The 17,420-nt window shown below is 33.6% G+C and overlaps 3 protein-coding genes across 4 annotated transcripts; 1 reads left to right on the top strand and 2 right to left on the bottom strand.

The window, feature by feature from the left end:
• Positions 1–882: 882 nt before the first annotated feature.
• Positions 883–6,444, bottom strand: LOC110720460 (aspartic proteinase nepenthesin-1-like). Its single transcript, XM_021899494.1, has 12 exons — positions 6,024–6,444; positions 5,803–5,923; positions 4,505–4,932; positions 4,255–4,411; positions 3,740–3,822; positions 3,560–3,656; positions 3,322–3,394; positions 3,027–3,236; positions 2,590–2,714; positions 2,174–2,275; positions 1,992–2,089; positions 883–1,423 (listed from the first exon to the last, which is right to left on the bottom strand). Exons 1-12 carry the CDS (start codon positions 6,257–6,259, stop codon positions 1,240–1,242), a joined length of 1,914 nt encoding a protein of 637 aa, XP_021755186.1. The 5' UTR covers positions 6,260–6,444; the 3' UTR covers positions 883–1,239.
• A 4,409-nt stretch (positions 6,445–10,853) lies between these two features.
• Positions 10,854–13,879, top strand: LOC110720457 (50S ribosomal protein L18-like). 2 transcript variants are annotated; one of them, XM_021899492.1, is made up of 3 exons: positions 10,854–11,440; positions 11,943–12,123; positions 13,391–13,879. In XM_021899492.1, the coding sequence occupies exons 2-3, from the start codon at positions 11,965–11,967 to the stop codon at positions 13,784–13,786; spliced, it is 555 nt and encodes a 184-aa protein (XP_021755184.1). In that variant the 5' UTR covers positions 10,854–11,440; positions 11,943–11,964; the 3' UTR covers positions 13,787–13,879. The 2 variants fall into 2 exon arrangements, with proteins under 2 accessions (XP_021755184.1, XP_021755183.1); XM_021899491.1 differs by having other exon boundaries at positions 10,856–11,440; positions 11,937–12,123.
• Positions 13,880–14,391: 512 nt separating this feature from the next.
• LOC110720459 (signal recognition particle 9 kDa protein-like) lies at positions 14,392–17,107 on the bottom strand. Its single transcript, XM_021899493.1, has 4 exons — positions 16,882–17,107; positions 16,700–16,768; positions 15,153–15,246; positions 14,392–14,768 (listed from the first exon to the last, which is right to left on the bottom strand). The coding sequence occupies exons 1-4, from the start codon at positions 16,951–16,953 to the stop codon at positions 14,692–14,694; spliced, it is 312 nt and encodes a 103-aa protein (XP_021755185.1). The 5' UTR covers positions 16,954–17,107; the 3' UTR covers positions 14,392–14,691.
• Between the last annotated feature and the right edge of the window lie 313 nt (positions 17,108–17,420).

Below are 17,420 nucleotides of genomic sequence, written 5' to 3'. Positions count from 1 at the left end.
TTGTGATCTCCCTGAGATGCACCCACCACGAGCGTGGGTAAGAAAATACCAATTTTGTCCCTCCCTATAGAGTGTGTCGTAAACACAAAAAGACGTTACACGTCTTATGTTTATGGACTCTATAGTTAACCTCAAACATCAATAACACGTCTTATGTTTATGGACTCCATGGTTAATCTTACACAAATACGATGTAACACGATACAGAGTTGTCAAAGTTGATGTTAATTATTGTAGCTTATTTGGTTGTAAAGCCTTGATACTCTGTATATGACATGAGATTGAATCTCGTCTACATCATTAGATAAGTCAAGTACATAGTAATTTTTTAAAGGTTTAAAAAGCTGAATAAATTTGAGTAGCTTATATGAGAGGTTCAATAATTGAGGGTTGTAGTTCAAAAAGTAAATGCTAAATAATAGGAGTAGATTTGGGAATCATGGCAACCTTTAAGCTATGTTATCTTCACCTTATTAAGAGTTTAATGTATTGTATTTTGGTCTTTCGTATATAAGGCCTGATTTGGCCAATACCTTTCAAGTCATATACAGATTACGGAGTGATCTCTGTAATTTTATCTAGTCATGTATAGGCTAATTTAAAACTTTCTAGTTTGCTACGATTTGGTCTATTTGTAACAAAGATATGTACCAAATAATAAGAATAAAGAGAACTAACCCTACACATACCATTAGAAATTTGATACATCAACAAAAAATGGAAGAAAATTAGGAGTCAAATATAAATTGAATTTAATGGAATTTGTGCCTATTATTTTAGCCAATAGAAACATGACAAATAGGAGTTGTATGTAGGAACCACATACAACAATTGTATGTGTAGCCTTTACCCCCTCTATAAATGGTATAATAATCCATTAAATTTCAAAATCCAAATGCAGTTCAACATAAAATTAATTAGCTGACCAAAAGCAGCTCACCATACATGGAGGACAAAAAAATTACAGTAAAAAAATTTCAAAAAGAGGCAGAAAAGTAATTCTGCAATCTATAGAATTAAACATTTCATCGGAAATTAAGAATTTTATCTACAAAATTAAGATTGGCATAGTCTATACTTCTATAGGCTATACTTCTTTATCAAGGAAATTTCTTTCGAAAATTTGGCTCAAAAGAAGACTTGTACTTCGTGTAGTTCTTTTAGCTTGTTCCTAAATAACAAAAATGATACAAACAAAATCTTGGAAGTATAAAAATGAGAGAATAACTCATTAGTTGATCACAATCTCAATGGCTGGAGTTCTTGCTCGGGAATTGTAGCATCACTGTCAACAGACTTATATTGTGCAATTGTTTGCTGCCTCCATTTCCAAATGAACCAAATCCCATAAACAAATAAGCCCGACATTAATGTAAGAATAACTGCCATAACCATTATTAAGTAATGTTGTTGCCACCAATTCCTGCATCATTCCAGAAATATCAAATTAGGGCGAGCAGAATTTTTTTTTACAGATACAACTTAGGAAAAAGAATAAACCCGGTGAAAATGCATCAACAGTTTTACTCTTATTGCAAAAACTAAATGCTTTGACTATATTACTACTCAAATTGGAGACTGAGTGAGCCCAGGAGCCAACAATTTGAAGCCTAGAGAATAAGACAGTATTTTCTGATGCATTTGCACTTAACTAACCAGCTAGATCAACAAGGTGAAAGAGTGTGCTTCAATATTCAACAGAAACTTAAAACAGAGAATTTTCATGACGATCATAATCATCACCCACAATTAGTCAAAAACAAGATTGTTTCAAGTGCAGATATTTAAAGGTTCACTGGTTCCATAAACTGTCAAATAGATGCACAGAAGGATGACTTGAACTAGTTAAGTCACACAAAACAGGATAGTCTGAGCGGAAATGCATACATGCATACCACTGGGTCCACTAATTAGCGAAGAACATAGAGGGCTGGACATACTATATATAAACCAGCAATTGATGTTCTAGAAATTGAAAGAATGATTTTTACCGTTTCATAGGTGGCTCAACCTTCCAATCAACCAAGTTATAACTGCCAAAGGTTTCTGGAAGTTGGACATCATTTTTCGCTAAATGAGCAATTATATGCTGCACAAATAACAATCAAGTTAATTATGAAATCTAATTTCCAGCTTCATTCACATTTAAACAATTTCATCAAGGAAAACCTACCATTGCAGTTGTGTTTGAGATATACTTGGAAGATCCTTCAGGATAGATGGCCCATTTTATCAGGGAACCATTAGTGGATGAAGCCAAATTTTGTAAATGAACCTGGAGAAACCAACAAAGACACTATTTAGCTGAATGATAAAGTTGACAAAACTCAAAGAGAAGTAATTTAAATTATAAAAATGTATTCTTGTACACACATTATGAGAGCACAAATTAAAGCTGTGCTTACATGGAGGGAAGCAAGACTATCTTTTTAGAGTACTAATAAGAATTCACAATAATGCAAAAAAATGTTCTTTTAAATATTTTAATACATTCTAGAGTGAGGGAAAGTGTGATTGTCAAAAATATGAACACATCTTAGCTCCTTCAAAGGCATTGTAATCATAAAATCAACTTTACACTCAGCTTACCTGTGATATATTGACTTCCAAATCTCGAGCGATGAAACCAAACAGCTCTGATACATGAGGCTTCAAGTCCGACTCTTTGATGCTCAAAGACATAGCAAATGTTATGAATCCCACTTTTATAATTTCTGAAATTAAAAAAGTCAATGAAAGTCAATAATATGTGTAAAAAAAAAAAATTATTTCTATCAGATTAGTGAACCCTAAATTCTTGGAAGGGAGCCAGGGAACCCCATTTGCATCAGGTGGGCTTAAACCTGGTTGGTGCAGGAAAGCCACCCAGGCACACACCATCTAGAAACTAATTATGGAGTACCCTTACCCCTTATGTACCTTTGCGTGACTTTTCAGACTGCTACTGCTCCAACATGCTTCTCTAATCAAAAGAAAAATGTACTGACATGCGAAGAAGCATTTTTCATGCTATAAAAATTCTCTACCTGGAATAACATAGCTAGGTACTCCATCAGGTGCTGATGCTGGAGATCTTCCTGGAGCTGAAACCTCTCCACTTGAAGGTGTGGGTGCAGGGGTTAGTAAAGTGTCATTTACACGGAGATTTTCCCATAATTCAGAACAGTTCGTTTTCCAAAATCCAACTTTCAAGCTATTGCGATCATACGTTACAAGAGTATTACGGACAATGATTCCTGTATTTAAGTGGAGATAAATGACAACATTGCTTACACACAAAGAAACAAAAGCTACTACAATGTCTACAACAGCACATTATACCTCCTAAAAGTGTAGTGGGATCTTTTCCATTCTGAAAAACTCCAAGACAATATGCACCACGCACCTTTGAATGCTGAACAAGGAATGAAGTTATTGTAAGAAAGAGACGTAGGCTAATCTAGACCAGAGTCCCAACTATGTCATACCTAATCAACGGATTAGTATTGAAGAAATTGATTGCAATAAGTTAATTCATTATTAGCTTTAAAGAAGAAGAAAAAAAAGGCGATAAGATCACCTTAAATAAATAGTTTTCTGGTGACATTGAATACTTTTGACCATTTTCAAAGACCATATCAACTGTAGGGAACACCTTTGAAAGTTCTGAAGACTCGCTGATAGAACAAAGATACACCAGAAAGTTAAAATGTAGGATATATAACAGCTGCGAAGTCAGTCTAATGAAAGTAAACACTACCTTCCAGCACCAGAAAAACAGACATCATTATAATTGGGGTCAGGACCACGGATTTGCTTAAGTCCATGGAGCTCATTGGTTAACTGCATCAACAAAATACATAATAGTTATCTGACATGTAATTTGGCTAGATAACATTACTAGAGCTAGATATGGAACAGAAAGGATAGATACAATATGGCACAAAAATAATCACTCTTTTTGGAATAGAGATGCCAAATTAATGCCAAGGGCTAAGCATCACTTCTATGTAGAACATCTGTATTCAATTCCAAGTGTAATTCTAAATCTACTTTTGCACAATTGATACTTTGACAGTAAATAAACTATTAAGGACACTCCTCTCTTTATGCCGTTCCTTTATTTAGCTGTTCATAATTCATACAACTGACTCCATATTGCTTTAAAAAATAAAACAGTACTTTGTAACCTCATCATTTATGTCCATTCAGCAAAATCTAGAATCAGAAATGCTAAGATAATAACAGCGATGCCCTTTAGAAACCAAGTCTTACAGCATGAATAAAAGCCAAGAAAGCTTTTTCTGGTAAATAGGCATATGTTGTACCACTATCCAGAACGGTTCCATGTTTTCCATCAAAAACCTTTGGATCAATAGGCAGCTTCTTCCCCGCAACATGTAATTCCTTCAGCTCAATATTGTAATAAGGACTGTTGCCATCCAGGAACTAGGGTAAATGTGTCAGATGTTATTAAGGAAAAATAAGGAGAGTTTATGGAAAAAATAATCCTTCCAACTCATACCTGCGGTCGGGATCAGAATGGCTGAAGACCATGTCAGAGGGGGGTGATATAGAACCAAGGATCATAGCACCACCACCTATACCCATTCCGCCATAACAAAGTGAAAAGGAATCGCTGATTACACCTTTATCAACAAGTTGATCAACAATGCTTAGTTCACCTCGACCTAGACCCATTATACCATCAGCATGCTGACTATAAAGGTCACCAGTTTCTGAAGTTTCACAGCCAAAAACAGCACGCTGGGGTTTAAGCTCGCTTTGATTGCCAAATGATACAATATCTTCACCAAGGACGCCACTGCTGGAACTCATTTCAGCATACCGTCTCTCATAAGCACACAGAACATTCTCAGCATCACATGTACAATCAGGATTACATTTTAAAGGATGATAGGTGTTTGAATGATCTGGTTGGAACTTTGGATCCTGCAGATAGAAAATTAGGATGGGGCAAGAAAAAGAAGCAATAGTACTCAGGAAATTGAAGTAAGCAGAAAAAGAAGTGGCAGTATCCAACACACCCATAATATTTTATTTTTCAAAGCCAGATTTCCAGAAATCATCTTGTTGTCATGCAGAAAGCAATGAAACATGCACAAGAATGCCAAGGAAAAACCTTTGGGAATTGCAACAACCCGTAAGTATTTCATACATGAAAAAATGGACAAAAGAAAGAAAACAATAAAAACATAAGAGTGTGTTCCTAACTTCATACAAAAACCAGAACAAAAGTCTCCATCTTGAAAACATTAAACAAAGTCTCCATTCTGAAAACGTTAAACAAAGTAATTGCATACACCAATATCCTATTTCCTAAAATTCATTCAAATTCGATTTGGCAACCATACTATGACATAGCTTACTGCTTTTCGTTCTTCTAAATTATCATTGAAAGGAATAATTTTAGGTTAACTTCAATCAAAATTTGAACCTTTAGGCAAGTACAATTCCAAAAACCGATTCATTTAGAAAGTCATTATAAATATTTAACTACAAATGTGGGGAGATTCATAAGATCATGCCACTTTCCTACTTCGCCGTTTATATACATCGTACTAGTCAGCACGTCAAATTACTAGTTCAAATTACGCTATCACAGTAAATTTCAACCACGAGTGCACAGAATTCACAATTCCTAATTCATTTCAGAGTTTCACCCAATTAAATTTCTCACATTCATAAATTAACTATGATCAACAATCAGCAATCACAATTCACCGCAAAAAAATAACAAAATTATACGATCGCAACAAAATAATTAACATTAAATAATTAAAAAAAATCGCAGCAAAATACCTGATGATGACCACAATGATCGCAATTTGAACACGGCACATACGTAACAGTACTCCCTGTATCAACAATCAACGCAAACTCCTGCGGCGGAGTTCCGATGTAAAGCCTCGTCGTATAATACCTAAAAAATCAAAATCAAAATTCCAAAAAAAATCATTAATCAATCAAAAATCAAATAATTAGGGAAAAAATAAAAAATCAACTGTTCAACTAATACAAACCCATTAGAGAGAAGATCATCGAAGAGATTCATATGAGCATTAGGAGGAACACGTTTAGATTGAAGATTTCGACGGAATTTAGCGTCGGGAATTTGAGGAGAGAGAGTGAGAGGAAATACTAGAGGTGTACGGCGGTTGTTAGGGAGTACGGAAGTTGGATTTACGCCGGAAAATGTGGATGTGAAGAGGAAGAAGAGGTGGATAAAGGTGGTGTTTATGGCGGCGAATCGGGTCATGGTGAGTTGAATCCGGCGATTTTCCGGCGAGTTGGGTGGTTTTATGGGAGGAGATGTTGACCGACTTGTAAGGTTTGACTTGGTAGTGTGTAAGATCGTACAATTGTGATTTAAAGAGAAGTGTAATAAATTAGCTGAGAATTTGAGATGTGTTGGATGAAAGTGGAAACAAAGAGTAATTGACTAACGGCCAACCGTAGCTGCTATATCAGGTTAACGCCCTTAACGGTTACCGATGTGTCAAATGGGTCGTTTAGAATATCGGATTATAAGATAGTTAGTGTTGAGACTCGGGAATAGAAATGTAAATTTGGGTGTTTTGAGTCTAATAGAAATTTGAGTCATGATGAATTATTATGTCAATATATACAAGTAAAAATATGAATTTGGTTTATTCTGAATCTGTTTCAAATTGGGTCGGTCGGGTTAGCTTTGTCATATCTAGTCGTGATTGAATCACTCGACCATTTGGGTATGTTACTTAATCGGTTTCTTTTTAAGTTACTCACATAACTTTTGCACTACATACTCTCAGTCTCACATACACGATATACTATATTGATCAATGGTGATGTCATTATGTAACTTATAATGTTGGTAATTTAGAATTGTTTCAATGTATGGCTTTTGTATATCAGTCTTTTATTTATTTACTTTGTTCTAGTTGATTATTACAGAATATTATGGAGTACCGGTTAGATTTTCACATTGTCAAATATGTCATTCAAAGTGGCAGTAATTTTTTTAAGTTATTTATTTAATTTTTTTAGTTGATTTTTAGCGTGATTTTCTTTAGAGTTGAATTTTATGTGCACCAGTTGTGTACTTGTGTTAGATATATATGGGGAATGTAGGTGATTTTCAAGTTATTATGATGTTGCTAATTGAGACAATTTTCTTTGTCAAGGTAATTAAAGTCATAATTGCATGCAAGAGATAAAATTAAATTCATCTCAACTTAAAGGTAGAACAAATCATCCATGTTCAAGCAAAAGGTACAAGTTCAATGAGGCACAAAATCACGAGTATATAAAGAAAAATGCACAACATCACAAGTAAAGAAAAATGAACAATTGTGAAGTCACACACACTCCCACATCAAGGCGGCCATATAAATAGTATAATTAATATTGTATAAAATCCTATAATAAATTATGTGACCTTAATATATATCTCATTGCAATATATCCACTATCTAATTTCTCGTATGTCCCTTCACATGAGAGTCTTTTGAACTTGAAATGTGAATGCGGCATAGGCCCCTCATACCACCGTGAAATATTTGTACGTGAAGGGTGGATGAGGTTTGAATACATGACATTTGTGAGTTTGTGTCGCATACGTCATAATTGCCTTTTACGACTGGATCACGATGGGGAAAATCTTTTATGACCGGCTGACCGCCCCCTTCTAGAATGGATTAGCGACGAGAAATCCCGACATAAATGGTCTTTTAAAAATTTAAGCTGATAAACTCTAAAGTCAAAATCGATTTTTATACTCTATAAACAATGAGATGAATTTAAAAATTAAAACAATGACACCATCATGATGAAATACATTTGTTATATGTCATCATTTGTGATTTTTCTTTTTTCATGATTCATGATGAATAAGCGATGCAAGAATTGAAGCAAAAGCCACTAAAAGTTTCTAGAGACTTGTAACTCATCCTTCACACAACATTTACGAAATCAACAACTTGTATTATTTTGTATTTTTGTAAATAATTAACTAGATCACAACAACCAAGATTATATAAATGGCAATAAACCTCGTCCATATTCTTCGTCTATCCTTCCATCACCTTAACGTGTTCATTTTATTTTTAAAGTTGCATGATCCTAATAATACAGGTTATATATCCCTTCACCTACACATGCATTACTTCTAATTTTTATTTTTGTTTAGTTTTACCAAGAAGCCATCTCACTTTTATAAAATTATCAGCCAACTACAAAACTTGTGCATTTTTAAAATTAAACCCATCCAAAATCCGTCTTTTCACACCAACGCTAATATATATATTACCATACTTTTGCGTCTATATCTACTTCTAGCTTAATTACGTTGATTAAAATCGCATGCAGTAATATACAGAACTTGAGATCAAACTACGCCTAAATTATTATTTTTTTCCACTAAGAAGACATTTGTACTGGTTGTACTATTTACAAAACTTTAACTTTCTGTCTTACATTGGAGCAGTTTACCTATATCTTTGACTTGGCATATCAAATAACCAATAATCTTTCCTTCAAAACATGCGCAATCTTTTTTCTCCCTCTTTCTCCATATAAATATGTTTACGCACATCCATCAAATAATTGTACTAATAAAGCAAAGCTTAGTTTGATTTGAAGGCGGCTAAACATCTCCCATGGATATCTTTCAATCGGTCATTTTCGTCGTCTCCATCGTCGTAATTTCTCCATTGTTGAAGAGATTGTTTTGGCAAAAGGGCCGCCTCCCGGCCACCACGTATCGAGGCAAACCAAGCACGGATGCTCCATTTTGCTTGGTGTGCCTCGATGGGGTGGTTCGAGGCGACCGAATACGGGTACTGCCTAAATGTAAGCATTGCTACCATGTTGAGTGTATAGATGCATGGTTTAAGTCTCATTCTACGTGCCCCATTTGTAGGGATCAAGTTATTCCTAACCTTCATCAAGAACAAAGATTAAAGAAGAGAAATATTATTTTTTCTATGTTATTATTTGTTGAAGATTTGTCTAGTAAATTGGGGTATCCTCTTGATTTTGGGATCAGCTTACTAGTTTCGTGTGTATGACTTTTCTACTAGCTAAGTAGCTATAGTAATAATGAATCAAGATAAGAATAATTTTATCTTTTTTAATTTCAACGACCTTTTAATCAGCTATAATTGATTATTCAACATGTATGTATATATGTAAGACAATTCCTTTGTTAATTTAATTGGTTTTTTCTTATATCTCACATTTTGCTTGTTAAATAATGTATTTACAACATCGGTATTACTCCGTATTGTTTAAGTGGTTGTTTGGTAAGATGTATTTATAAATGAAAAATATATCTTTGTACGTAGTAAAAATATTTGACATTGGAATAATCATTGAAAAAAATTGATTGTTTAGTTCAATTTTATGAATATTGAAAGTTTTCACGTAGATTTTAGTTGAAAGTTTGAACTGATCTGATGATAGATGGATAGTTTAGGAGAAGTACGTACTTGTAGTAGATTGGACTGAAGAAGCTAATTAAGGATTATTTGATGTTTAATTTGTATACAAAGGTGCTTATTATGGAGTATGAATCAGACCATATTATATAGCCCACCAGGAAGTACATGATACCAGTAGTTGGTACTAAATCTTATCATTGCTTGACATATGACATTAAAATTGGACTTGCTGGTAATAAAAGTGTTCTAGAACATTAAGAGTCATTATGATTTGATTTACATAGACAGCAATACACTACCTTAGTCAAACTTTTAAAGAGAATATGCAATACATGGGGCGTGTACGTCTCTAAATTTTATATTTTCTCCGTTTTGTTTTATTCACTCCACGCATTAAATTTTTTATTACTTTAGTTAAATGGATTTTTTTTTTTTGACCGGATAATTTAAGTGGAGTTGATAGACGGATTATTGAATAATTGACGAAAGTTGATATAATGATGTGAGAGTAAAGAAATAATCCTTACGGACTTACGGTCACAGTCAATTAATCATTATTTATGATATGGGACAATTTCAAATAAATAAATCATCAAAAGCAAAACTTACACAAATAATAGGAGAGATAAAATGTCGGTTTATAATTTTTCAGACATATTACTCTTTTTTTTTTTTTTTTTTTTTTTTTTTTTAAAAAAGTAATAAAAAATACTGTAAAAAAAATCTAATGCTATTCTTGACATATGTGGGGCTTCTATTAGAGACTTTCTAGTCAGCTTGTCACACAATTATATAACTGCTTTTTCATTAAAAATAAGGTTCATTAAAGGTAATGAGTACATAGAGTATGTAGTGTCACTAATATAAAGTTGATGTATTAACTTGTTTAACAATAAAATTCTTAGGGCCATTTTTTTCTTTTCTAGAAAGTTATAATGACTCATGAAGATTTGATCTTGTAGTCGTTATCTTTGAAAAAAAGAAGAGCCAATAGTAAATAGTTAAAGTGAAACGTTGTCTATGTGATATTTTAAATTTTGTATTTTTTTTTTGTTCCACCCGGTTCACTTTTAGGGGACTAATTCGGATTCGGGGATCAGTTCTGGGTGGTTAGGCTCCACTCTTCCCCTGATTGTTGTTGTGCGAGATTGAACATGAGTCTTGTCTGTCTCAATCACTACTACACTAACATCCAATTGGTTTAAATTATGTATATTAGTAGATAATTAAAATGTTAAGGTATGATATGTTTTTAAAAAAGTAAAAACATTCTTACAATACAAGTAACAAATTATTTGTTTCATGGGAGTACCCAAAAGGACATACGGAGTAACACATAACCATTAACCACTACTATATACTCAATACTCCTAGCTACTTGTATTTATTAATGCTTATATTAAATTACTTTGTACTTTAAATTATGAAATAAAGTTAAATTATGTAGGAACATAAATCTAATTTTAAAGAAAAAAAAAATTGTACTCTATTCCATCCCTTTCCAAGGAGAGGAGGATATGAAAATATTTATTTTTTGAAAATAATTTCAACAAAAAAGTTATATTAAAATATTTTGGGTTTAGAGTCTTAAATATAAGATCATTGCAAGGACGAATATCGTTTCGATTGTATGATTCTTATAAAATTTCAAAGACAGATCAGAATCTAAATGTATCTCCCCTTAAAAAAAAATAAAAAAATAAAAAAGAGCCACAAGGACAGGGTGAGAATTAATCCTAGGACCTCCTAAAATCGAGAGGGAAGCTCTATTACTAGTGTGTTTACTGTTTAGTAGTTATTCTTACCATTAAAAAACAATACGAGTATAAAATTGGAGTATTGAATTGGGCCAAATCGAATAATGATATGGGTCCAACCCATTTATCAAGCTTTATGGTTTTTCATTTTTTTTTTAAATTTTTATCTTCAGACGGGAAGCTCAACATATCAAAGTGAAGCATTAACAATGGCATTTCTCTCCATTTGAGTAATCCTTGCAATTTCTTGCCAATTCTCTGGTTTGTTCTTCTTTTGCCTCCTATTTCTTTCTTTGCATTTTTCTTTTACTGTTATAATGTTTCTGTTATCAACAAATACTGCAATTTGTTCCCAATTTTACGTTTTATTCATTGAATTTTGTGGCAGTTTCCTGCTTTGAATTAATTATTATTATTGCTCTGCGCTCTGCAATTGAATTTGTTATAAAGTTGGGTAATTTTCTGCTCATTTGGGAATTTTAACTTTTGCAAATTTGTTTCATTTTTTAAAGAATATACTCAAGCTAATTATGCGCTGAAATTACAGGAATAAATCAATGTTTTTATGAATTAATGTTTCTCTTTTCAACAAATACTGTAGTTCATACCCAATTTTGCTTTCTTGCATTGAATTAATGTATTGTATTGCTTTGAAATTGAAGCTATTATATTGTTGGATAATACTCATTTGGGATTCATATTTTTGCAATTGGGTTTTAGTTTGTAGAAATAATCGAAGCAAATTATGTTTTTGAAGTTACAGAAATATATAAATCTGAAAGAAGATGGCTTGTAGCATATCGTCTTGTGCATTTCTGGTATCATCAGACTTGTTTCGACCTCGAATGAACAAACCCAATTCACTTTCATGGTCTTCTTCAATGCCCCAATTGAATCTCTCACTCAATTCCAGGTCTAATTTGTCAAATTCCTTTCCCAAACAGGTACTATTCTTGCTTTAATATTCCTCTTTTAAGTATGTTAGTATGTATGTGCTGTTGAAGTTTCGAGTTGGATTTAGTTGCCACATTGCTAGTTTAAATTTACACGAACAATGTCAACTATTTTTGGGTGGAGGTAGTATGTTTAGCCTTTTCTTGAGTTCCATTATATACATGGTTTATTCATTTGTTGTGCTCTTCATTTTCTAGTGGAGTAGTGGTAGTGTTTTAATGTAGTGCTTCCTAGTTCCTTTCCTCTTGTTTCAAAATAATTGACAACGATTAACATTTGGTATCAAAAGTTAACTTTGATGTGGGATTTTTTTTGAGATTTGAGTTTAGTTAGTATGGCTCAGATTATCATCTATGGCTTTTGATATGGGAATAATCATTAACAACAACAATATCTAATGTGGCCTTTTGTATGATCGGAGTAGAAGTATGCTTGAGAATGTGTTGGTCTAAGTGGATTCATCATGTCACACATACAAAATGAGATCACATTGCTTCATCCTTCCAAGCATATGCTATATGATTCTCTTAGGAGGAGGCTAGCGTTTGGATTTCTGTGCATTATACAAGAAACTTTGATTGGATTTTCCGTGCTAGTCGTCAGTCAGATGACTGTGCTTGTCTGGTTGAGAAACAGTGAGTGTAATACGTAGTATCTTATTTTGATGACAGCCTTTTATGATATTCAATCAGAATGATCGATTTGGTGTGCATTCTGGGATAGCAGAAATTTAAACAATCTTGTCTTAGTGAAAGAAAGAGTCTTTTCACCTAGCTATTAAGGCAACAGTGAGTACATACTTTTATTGAGTGAACTGTAGTTGGAGTTGGTCAAGGTTTTATTGATGTCCTTGAGAGTACCATGTAGTTGACTAATAGTTAGGCAGTAACTGGATCATGTATGAGAGTTAATGCGTGAAGTAGATGGTGTTATTGTGGTTGCATTAATCTTTCAAATATGATTCTGCTGCCAAATCTCAAGGTGTATCATTGTTACTGAGCTCAACTTTGTCTGAGAGATATACTTTCATGTTCCAACAGTTTTTTTTGGGACTGATATATTCTTTTGTATTAATCTATGCCTGTTCTCAACAAAATCCATGTCTCTTGCATCTGTTATGGCCTTTCAATCCTTCATTCTAAAATATGAAGCCAGTTGACCTTGGATTTTTGTTTGAAAAAATATTTGCTCTTTTCTCATAAAATAGGTTTAGTTTGCTCTTTCATTTCCCCACCTGAATTTCAGTTATTTATGTAGGACTTTGTCGTTCAAGCCGCATGGACAAGAAGATCTCGGGGAGAACCAAAGAAAACCGGGAGGAAATCATGGAAACAGCGAACTGATATGTATTTAAGACCTTTTCTGCTGAATGTTTACTTTTCAAAGCGGTTCATTCATGCCAAAGTGATGCACCGTGGAACCAGCAAAGTGATTTCTGTTGCCACCACTAATGCCAAGGATCTAAGAACTACCTTGCCATCTCTAATTGATAATAATGCCTGTAGAGTGGTGGGTAAGCTCATTGCTGAGCGATCAAAAGATGCCGATGTATATGCTTTGGCCTATGAGCCTAGGAAAGATGAGCGTATTGAGGGCAAGCTTGGTATTGTCTTGGACACCATAAAAGAAAACGGGATCATATTTGTAAACTAAAATAATTTCAATTTTTTAGTTATGATGTAGAGCAAAATTATGTGCTTGATGGTTTCTTGCTTGAGTTAATTGGTATTTTATAATTTTCAATTATGATCAACCCATCAGAGGCAATCTTCAGGGCTACAGATGAGTTACTACACTTAGAAGCTATGTTACTCGGACTTTTCATCTCACCTCAGGTACCCATGTCGGACCCTTGACACTAGGAAATGGGTATCCGAGTCTGAGTAACATAGCTTAGAAGTGTTGTGTCTACGTTCTACCCTCACTTACAGAGTCCAGTTAATTCTCTGCTCATTACTCCAAAAGTTAAGTCGACAAATTCTTCAATATATTCTATCTTCCTTTTGAGTAAAAAAATAAAATCTTCTCTAAACAAGTCATTACAATTGAAGAGTGGCAATATACTTAGGAATGAACTTAGTGGAATTGAGCATTTAAAGGAGTAATCTTGACTGTTATAGTTACTTCGCTTAGCTGCTTAGCATCACAGACCATCCTCAAACTTCTAAGTAAACGATTTCGCATTTTTCTGTAACATGATTCTAGTTGATGCATAAATCAACGGCAGGGCAAGTGGAAAAATAGGCTAAATATTCATATTGAGAAAATGAGTAAATGCTCCTTGTAAGTCATAGACTTGTTCCGAGCCATATTAGCCTGGGGTTTACACAACAATCTTAGATGAACTTACAAGGCGAAAGTCACCTTGCCAGGAGTCATTCTTTGTGAAAATTACTAATATCCATTGCCTTTGGTTCAAATAATATTGACATCATGACAAAATCTGTAAAGCAATGAAAAAAAAAAAAAAATCTGCAGGAAATTTCTCGTACTGCAAGAGTAAGGTACCGTGATCAACTACAATTCCTAGTTTCTAGCCAAACATCAAAACTTCCACATCATTGTTTTCTTCCCCTTCCTTTCTTTGATGGCTGAACCTCCATCTGTTCTTTCCCCGTGACTTCTGTTATATCCACTGCAGAATACAGAAGTGGAACTTATCAGCAAAATGTGACAAAAAAAGAGCAATTCTAAATCGTCAGAAAATCATTAACCGTAGCAAGTAGCAACATCTTTGGTCTACAACAATTTCATTTTACTGTATTCTAAATACTGCTCCCTTGAGTTATCAATCCAACACATATAATATCCATGCAAAGTGTGTGTGTGTGCGCGCATGTTTGGGGAGAGGGGAGGTCAATACTACATGTATAGTCAAAGCACATCCTCTATCAATAATATAATCAGAGATACATCCTCTATCAATTATTTCAAGAATCAGAGATACACAGTTATCTTCAGGGGATGCTGCGATTGCTGCCCCTTGGAAGTTAGAAATAGAACAGAAAATGACTAGTACCTTCAGGACCTCGAGCCATCAAAGCAAAAAATATATTGTTAAGCTTCTCCATCTTCTTTGCATCCTGTGCTTGGTCAGTCTTAAACTTGAGGCACTAGTAAAGAGATCACAAAAGCAAAGACAAGGCTCAGAACAAGGATCCACAAACTAAAACAGTCATGATAAACGAACAAACACTAGAAAATGAGGTTTACATTCACGATTCATAACAAGAATCCATAAACTAAAAATAGTCAGAAAATACCCTCCCTCTTTCTTTCACTGTGTACTTCAAAAATACCTCTACAAGTTTCAGTGTCTCACCATATGCATAAAAAAAACCAATTGAATTACCAGGAGATCATGTGAAACGCATGCATACATACGATGCTAAAAGTGTAGCTAGTAGCTAATAACATTTCCCTACCATGCCAATTATAACAGCAATTAAGCTTCAAGGGCTACAGTAGAAAGAAATGACAGAAATAATACCATAGTCAACATATTGATAATGGCCTAAACCAGCCCTTTTTATTATTTTTTTTTATTTTAATCAATAGTAATCAATAAAGGCGGTTAACAGCAGACAACCACATTTTCTCTCAAATTTCAGATGTAAAGTAAATCAGCATAATTAAAAATCAAATTCAGCAACATATGTCAACTTCTGGAGCATATATTTTTCACAACCCCTTATTACTCAAGCCATGCATTGCAGAGAAAGAAGCAGTTATGCTAAATAGGTCAGACTCACTTCAAAAGATTATAAATAATACAAATTTAACATTTCCAATTAATCTCTCACTTCAACATATCTGATAATTTCACCCTTCAAAAAAAACACCTTAAGTAATTAGCCTTGACAAGACTTGATATAATCCAACAAAGTACTACAACATAACCCCAAAAGAAATCCTCAACCTACTAATAGCTTGATCTCAATATCCCTTCACGAGTTCATGGTGATGTTATTGTTAGGCAGAATTGAGTTACTCTACTTCAATGTGCTATTTAACACAAATTACTTCGTAGCATAGTGCAGTAGAGAATATACACTTAAAGTTAAAAGAGTAAACTGCCAAAACACCTCACCACTACATTATAGAAATCCCTAAATCACCATACACTTTTACAGAATCTACCATATGCAATCTGCTGATCAATCCTACTAAAATATAACCATCATCTGCTAATTTTCAAACAAGCTTCATATCAAAAATTTCTTCCACCCATAACATTTTGGCAAAGACATCACTTCTATCATTCACACAGCCAAACTGGGACCAGGTTAACAATAGAAACCCTAAGTTTCATCATTTGCCCTAATCTACACTCAATTGGCACATTTTAAGCTTCAAATCCAGATGGGTATTTGAGCATGATCATTGTAGTATAACAAAAAAAAAAAAAAAAAAAAAAAAAAAAAAAAAAAAAAAAACAGAAAATTCTGAAGACTACCATTCAGCAAGTTCAGTATTACTGTAAAAGGGTGTAATTCGAAATCTAACACAGAAATAAAAGTCAAATTCCCAAAAAAAAAAAAAAGGCATGAAGAAATCGAGCAATACCTCCTTATTATCAGTAACTTTGAGAACCAATTTTCCATCACAATGTCGATATTTCATCGAATAACGAGTCTGCATTGAAACGAGAAACATAATCAAACCCAATTTCTTACAAAATTCCAACAACTAAAAATTGAGAACAAATTGAAAAAGATTAAGATTGAATGATGGTGTACAAGACTTACAGATTCAGGATCGGCGCGAAATAATTGGACGGATCGCTCGACGAATTCATCCCACGAAGTTACGTAGACCATGATGAAGTTGGAGAGAGAAAGTCAGGATTTTTTTCAAGGGTTTTTCTGATTTTGTTTTCTGCAAGTTGTTTGCAGAGAACTAGAGAAGACAATAAACGTTTGTCTTAGGCTTTGATTTTGGGTTTATGGAGGTTTGCTTGTTCTTCATTTATTTGGGAGTATTTTTTGTAAAATTTGGGTAAAGTAATATTGGAAATTTAGGTGGAAAAAATAAAATTACGGAGTAGATTAAGAAGTATTTGAAAGCTTTCGAAATTACTCCGTACATTTATATTTACATATTTTAACTGGACGAGAAAAATCTCTATACATAATAGTTTGCATTCAATTTAGACATTGAGTATCCGTACAAAAATCAATGAGCACCGACAAAATATGATTTTTAATTAATACCGATAAAGAAATGTATCGCTTCTTAACTTTGTTAAAATAAACACTACTAATTGGTTGCCCTTGTCCGTAATAGT

This window comes from Chenopodium quinoa, unplaced genomic scaffold (genome assembly GCF_001683475.1).
Source record: "Chenopodium quinoa cultivar QQ74 unplaced genomic scaffold, ASM168347v1, whole genome shotgun sequence".
In the NCBI taxonomy this organism is placed as follows: Eukaryota; Viridiplantae; Streptophyta; class Magnoliopsida; order Caryophyllales; family Amaranthaceae; genus Chenopodium; species Chenopodium quinoa.
The sequence above is the reverse complement of the archived record's forward strand: the minus strand, read 5'-3'. Positions and strand labels throughout refer to the sequence as shown.

Excerpts from the sequence above, each read along its gene's own strand:
- LOC110720459 (XM_021899493.1), bottom strand. The coding sequence starts at position 16,953 with ATGGTCTACGTAACTTCGTGGGATGAATTCGTCGAGCGATCCGTCCAA. Across the intron at positions 16,769-16,881 it reads TTCGCGCCGATCCTGAATCT|ACTCGTTATTCGATGAAATA; the intron begins GTAAGTCTTGTA and ends GTTTCAATGCAG. Across the intron at positions 14,769-15,152 it reads GATGGCTCGAGGTCCTGAAG|TGGATATAACAGAAGTCACG; the intron begins GTACTAGTCATT and ends TGTATTCTGCAG.
- LOC110720457 (XM_021899492.1), top strand. The coding sequence starts at position 11,965 with ATGGCTTGTAGCATATCGTCTTGTGCATTTCTGGTATCATCAGACTTG. Across the intron at positions 12,124-13,390 it reads CAAATTCCTTTCCCAAACAG|GACTTTGTCGTTCAAGCCGC; the intron begins GTACTATTCTTG and ends TTATTTATGTAG.
- LOC110720460 (XM_021899494.1), bottom strand. The coding sequence starts at position 6,259 with ATGACCCGATTCGCCGCCATAAACACCACCTTTATCCACCTCTTCTTC. Across the intron at positions 3,823-4,254 it reads TCTTGGCTTTTATTCATGCT|TTAACCAATGAGCTCCATGG; the intron begins GTAAGACTTGGT and ends TTGTTGATGCAG. Across the intron at positions 1,424-1,991 it reads GTTGAGCCACCTATGAAACG|GAATTGGTGGCAACAACATT; the intron begins GTAAAAATCATT and ends GGAATGATGCAG.